The sequence below is a fragment of the Triturus cristatus genome, chromosome 12 (assembly GCF_964204655.1).
Source record: "Triturus cristatus chromosome 12, aTriCri1.1, whole genome shotgun sequence".
Taxonomy (NCBI): domain Eukaryota; kingdom Metazoa; phylum Chordata; class Amphibia; order Caudata; family Salamandridae; genus Triturus; species Triturus cristatus.
In genome coordinates, this window is record NC_140595.1 from 634,265,706 (window position 1) to 634,271,801 (window position 6,096).

General features: G+C 45.5%; 1 protein-coding gene across 2 annotated transcripts; it reads left to right on the forward strand.

Annotated features, from left to right (window-relative positions):
- The first annotated feature begins 2,927 nt into the window (after positions 1-2,927).
- On the forward strand, positions 2,928-4,691 carry LOC146776447 (katanin p60 ATPase-containing subunit A1-like). 2 transcript variants are annotated; one of them, XM_085637846.1, is made up of 2 exons: positions 2,928-4,075; positions 4,211-4,691. In XM_085637846.1, exons 1-2 carry the CDS (start codon positions 3,052-3,054, stop codon positions 4,534-4,536), a joined length of 1,350 nt encoding a protein of 449 aa, XP_085493972.1. In that variant the 5' UTR covers positions 2,928-3,051; the 3' UTR covers positions 4,537-4,691. The 2 variants fall into 2 exon arrangements, with proteins under 2 accessions (XP_085493972.1, XP_085493971.1); XM_085637845.1 differs by having other exon boundaries at positions 2,928-4,691.
- The last annotated feature ends 1,405 nt before the right edge of the window (positions 4,692-6,096 follow it).

A 6,096-nucleotide genomic window follows, 5' to 3' on the forward strand; every position in this document is an offset into this window, starting at 1 on the left:
GGTTAGTATGCCTGTTGCAAAAAAACGTGTACCATGCAGATCACATGGGGCATATAATGTAAATAGGTCAGTAGGTTACTGCTTATGTCAGAGAGATCCTTTTGTTACTTTGAGTTCATAAGTTAAAATCCTAATATAGAACAGTGAGCTATTAACTTACATCAGAGAGCTGCATTAAAACTGCAAGGTATAGATTAAAGCGTTGGGATTTCCCCCCCAGTATTTCATCATTCTAAGGTTGCCTTAAGGGTTCATTTGGGTAGAAATCAGTTGTTAGCAAAGATAACCCCTAACCATGGTGTTACTTTTTAGGTCTCGGCTAGCGAAGGCTGCGCTTGCGCAGTCTCGCTCGCGAGATATATTGACTTGGAGAAGAGGGGCTTGAACCCGCCCCTCTTCTCTCCTCTTCTCCATTGGCTGGCCTCTTGAATGCTGGCCAGCCATTGGAGAAGAGGTTCATCACTCCGAACAGGCCCCGTCCTTTTCGGATTGGGGGGCGTATTTTTTCGTTACTTTTCGCTGGGCGTGTTTAAACGCCCCCGAATCCGAAAACACGCCCCAGAATCCGAAAACGCCGCTGCCTTTCTCCGAGGCATTTCTGCTTCACCTCGGAGAAAGGCAGTGGTGTGTTCGTCCTCTCCCCCTGCTCTCGGGCAATCCATGTGCTGCCACACGTCAGACCCTGCATGCAACCCTGCTCATGTTTTATCACGGCCTGTCCAGGCATTGAATGAAAGAGTGGGGGGACTCTTGACCCCACACCGCTGATGAGCAAACGGGAAGTGAAATCTGTCTCCAGCCTGTGACAGAATCCTCGAGACCAGGGCTTCGGTGGCCCAACCAGAGCACAGCCCCGTGGCTTGAAGGTGAAACAAGATACCAGCAACATGCAATTTAAGACAACTGCCCTGCACTATGGGGCCTCAGCCCACCCATCCTGCTCAGAGAACACGTGATGCCCCGATTAGGTCCGAGGAGCTTTTACAGACATGTATTTACTATTTTCAGTCTGGTTAACTGCAGCCCTGGTCTCCAAACTCCAAAAGCAAGGGCAAAGGATCGGAAATAAACACTATTGCACAGGTCAGCTCATCAGCCAGAGCTTGGCAGAACAAAGTGGTGTGGGGGGAGGGGTGAAAGAGAGGGAAGAGAGAGAGTGCGAGAGAACACGTGGAGGGGGAAATGAGAGAACATGAGAAGGCGAGAGAGAGTGCCAGGTGTGGGTGGGGTTTCGAGCCCATCAGGCCACAGTTAGCGTGCTACATGTGAGGGATGAAGTGCGGCAGAGGGATGAGGAGGGGCATACAGAGTGGGTTGGGGGCATCTGGGTACAAGTTTTGGAAGGGTAGGGGCGGAGTGCACCCGGGAAGCCTTGGGTCTGTAATTTATTTCCCGCACTTGGGTGAAAGGAATGGCGTTCGTGAAGAGGAGGGGGGCGGGGAGGCGGGATGCTCAGTCGGGAGTGGGCCATGCCATGGATCCAATGGGGCGTTACCTCGCATCGGGTGGATGAAAGCAATGCTGGGCACTGCAAGGGGCGTGTCTCCAGAGTTAGTGGTTGGCACTAATAGTTTGGTAACAGGAGCCATTGTACTAAAGGGCTTCAGCCCCACCCTCCATCGTGTATGTCAACACCGGGCTGGGGGACACACACAGCCGCAACAGAGCACTTCACAGGTCTTTAAAAGACCGTTTGCACGTTAATGAGGCCTGGCTGTTTCACCTTTTCTAATTATTTAGTAGTATTTGTGTGTGTGGCTCTGTGTATGGTGATTAAGGCAAGCTATTGACATTGTAAATAACAATGCCGTTTCTTTAACCCCTTCAGTGCCCATGACGAGCTGGACTCGTCATGGGCCGCGGTGGCGCTGTGCCCATGACGAGTCCAGCTCGTCATAGACCCCGCCCGCTAATGCAACGGCCGGCACAGGGCGGGGAAAGGGGCGGGCACTGAAGGGGTTAAATGTTTTAAAAACAAAAACATAAACAAAAATAATGTCATGAGCAATGCCAATAGCTCTAACTTTAACAATGCCGAGACCATTGCATTGTAAATGCTTGTTTAATTCTGAGTTTGTGCTTCTCCAAACCAAGCACTCTTAAACTACTCTGCCTAGCAGTATGGGTGACATGTGACTCCTACACTAGGTAGTCCTCTGGCTTATGGAACGTTTCCTATACACTGGTTTACTGACATATGATTGATTGTCTCTGTGTAATGTGTGTGTGATGTAAAGTGCTCCGACACCCTAGACTGGCATGAGTGGCGCTATAAAACAAAAGAAATGCATTGGAGGGAGAGTGGTGATGGAGACTTGAGGGGCACTGTTAAAGGGTAATAGTGAGCGAATACGTGGACTGGCGTAACGAAACTCGAGGAGGCCTCCCTGCAAGGCACGTGGAGGGGCGCCCTCCAGGCTAAATCAGGAGCTCTGCAGCCAGAGTGCTGTCCTGAGGGGGGCCCCTGGAGCTTGGGTCCAGGCAGGCAACTAGAGCCACATTTCGGGGGGGGCTGAAAAAGATTTCGGGGGGGGCTAAGTCTTCCAGCCATAGGTAGAATGGCTGTAAGAAGGGGTGAAAACACAACAAAAGCCTCATTAACGAGTAAATGGTCTTTTAAAGACCCGTGAAGTACTCTGGTGTGGCTGCAATTAGACGGACGCCAGCCCGCGAGGCTGTCTCAGCCGGGCTGTCACACACGACGGGGGGGGCTGAAGCCCGGTGAGCCCAATGGGTGTTCCGCGCCTGCTTGGGCCCCCCCGCACCGCGGGGGCAGAGGGGGCCTGTGGTATGCCCCTGAATCAGTGGTGGAGATGGTCATGCGGGTGTCAACAGACATTGTTGCACTGGGCGCCACCAGCGCTACAGCCGGCCCTGACTTGGCCTTACTAGTTACGGAGGCTGTAAAAACCTCAGTGGCGCATGGCTAGCGGGTGAGATAGTCCATAGTATCCCATCATCTACAGACCTATAGTCGCCGCATAAGAAAGTTTAAGCCTTACTCCTTCAACACTGCTGATGCACCTGTATTGAGTAGATACGAAGTGAACTATGAGCAAGCCTGTTTACATGATAACTGAAAATGTGAAGCTGGCTCGTGAATATGCCCTGCTGGGCAATTATGATTCTGCTGCTGTCTACTACCAAGGAGTTCTTGAGCAGATGAACACACACCTTTTTTCAATAAAGGAGCCTCCCCTACAGCTGAAATGGCAACAGGTCAGACATGAAATAACGACGGAAGCTAACCATGTGAGGACGATAATGTCAACATTGGAAAGCCTTAAAGTTGCCTCCTCTCCAGTGAGGTCACAGCAAGAGATTCCTGTTCATGATGCAGAAGTGTGGTCTTTGCCTGTACCAGTTGAACGTAGACCATCTCCAGGACCCAGAAAACGCCAGTCCGCACTATGCAATGACCCACGTCCCCAAAATAACAGGATAAACAATGCTGCTAGACCTTTGACCCGCCCATCATCGCGAAATGCAAATAACGATAGGATCAAACCAATCCGTGTCAAGGATAAGAAGGAGCCACTGAGTAAAAGCAAGGACGAAAAGAACAAACCAACACCTGAAGTTCCCGAATGTGAGCTGAAGAAATTTGATGGCACTGGCTATGATAAAGACTTGGTGGAGGCTTTGGAAAGGGATATCATTTCGCAAAATCCAAATGTTAGATGGGAAGACATTGCAGATCTAGAAGATGCCAAAAAGCTGTTAAAAGAAGCTGTTGTTTTACCTATGTGGATGCCAGAGTTTTTTAAGGGCATTAGGAGGCCTTGGAAGGGAGTGTTGATGGTCGGCCCACCTGGAACTGGAAAGACCCTCCTAGCAAAAGCAGTCGCTACAGAATGCAAGACTACATTTTTCAACATCTCATCATCAACACTGACTTCCAAGTACAGAGGCGAGTCTGAAAAACTTGTTCGCCTGTTATTTGAAATGGCACGATTCTATGCTCCAACAACCATATTTATTGATGAAATTGACTCCATTTGCAGCCGCAGAGGTACATCGGAGGAGCATGAAGCTAGCAGAAGGGTTAAAGCAGAGCTGCTTATTCAAATGGATGGTGTGGGAGGATCTTCAGAAAATGATGATCCCTTAAGAATGGTAATGGTGCTTGCAGCAACTAACTTTCCCTGGGATATCGATGAGGCTCTTAGGCGGAGACTCGAAAAAAGAATTTACATTCCTTTACCATCAGCGAAAGGTAGGGAAGAACTTCTGAGAATAAGTCTTAAAGAACTGGAGCTGGCCGATGATGTTAACCTTGAATTCATAGCAGAAAACATGGAAGGGTATTCTGGTGCAGATATTACAAATGTATGCAGGGATGCATCTTTGATGGCAATGAGACGACGTATTGAAGGTTTAACACCAGAAGAAATTAGAAACCTTTCAAGAGATGACATGCACATGCCTACAACCATGGAAGACTTTGAAGTGGCCTTAACTAAAGTTTCCAAATCTGTATCTGCCCTAGATATTGAGAAGTATGAAAGATGGATTGATGAATTTGGATCATCTTAGATCATGTTCAAGCATAACAAGACTTTCAACCTGAAAATCCATTTTAAGTCTTAACATGTTTCACATGTCTGGAATAGAACCGATACAGAGCACTATGTGCCTTATTTTTTTACCTGTTTGTAATTACATCCATAAAGGTAGATTTTTATACCTTGGATATCGATTCCTGCTTACGCTTGAAATCTGGAGCCAACCACAAGATTAATGCACACATTAGTATGCCGCTAGCTGTTTAAAATCTTGAAAGAACCTTTTAGCTTCAATGTTTTAGGATAGTGCCAAGTACAATATTTATTCATGTTAGTGACCTTGACAACTTGAGATTTTTAAAGCTGCGCCTTTAATTAATCTTTTTTTTCAGAACAAATGACAGTTGCTTGTGGTCAAGTAAAACTAGGGATTGTAATATTTGGATAACTGACAGCCAATTTAGTGATGTCATCTTACGAAATAAATAGCCCTTTACTTATATGGTTCAGAATGATGGCTGCTAGGCCAGGCTTCCCAGTTCTAGTTCAAAACTGTTACTAAAGGTATCCTGGAAGCACTGGAATGATCCTTTCCTTTTCTAATGAAGGTAAATGTGCCAAATAAGAATGACTGAAAAGTTTCAATCTTAAATTATAGTCTTATTATATTAAAAAAGTTGCTTAAATAGACTTAAGAAGACTAGAAAACCTTACATAAAACTTCCTTGATGTTCAGAATGATTTTCTTTGGTGCTACTGAGAAGAAATATTGATACAAAATTGCTTACAAATTCTACCTGTAATGGACCATGCGAGTTTCTCAGATGGCTCATGTGCAGTCTGTTAGATATCTTGGTTTAAGGAACCCATTAATTGCTTAAAGGAAAGGCAGTGGTAGACAGGGGAGTAATGATCTATAGAAGCTATCCTCCCCTATGTCTACTGCTGATGTTCTCAGAGCTGGTCTTCCCTTCAACCTGATAGCTTTCAGTATGGAAAAGGTTCTGTTAGAAGTGGACTACTTAAGTTCACTGCCATGCATGCCATGTTCACTGCCAGTTTGACTTGTTTCTCCTCACAAAATCTGGCACAGTAATTTAAAAAAAATTCCATCCATGACGTGGCAGATTTTTTATTTTCTCGCATGCGTTTCCCTTTAGAAGTTCATTTCGATTTCATGTCTTGCATAACAATTCCAATCCAACACTAGTTAAAAGCATCACGTGATATATTTAAATGGTTTCCTTGTTTTGTCAGGCCATCAATTTTAAAATGTACAATAAATGATTTTTCTGTGTTGCAATGTACATTTTTCTACAGTAACAGGATTGATTAAATTATATTTTCCTACAGAGAAAATAGAGTAAGAGCGCAGAAAACGCGTACCTTTAAAAATGTGCAGCTTTCGTCTTTCGGCTCAAAAGCTGATTAATTGACGTGTCTTATGAAACCTGATTTATTTCATACTTTTTTTTTATTCCTGTGCGTTACCACTATGAAGCTCTCCTTATAATTAAGAGTAATGGTTTGGAGCAATGAAGTGGTTTGCAGGACTGCTTTCATTTTGAATGCTGCTGTAATCCATTTCAAA

Coding starts and splice junctions, on each gene's coding strand:
- LOC146776447 (XM_085637845.1), top strand. CDS start 3,052: ATGAGCAAGCCTGTTTACATGATAACTGAAAATGTGAAGCTGGCTCGT.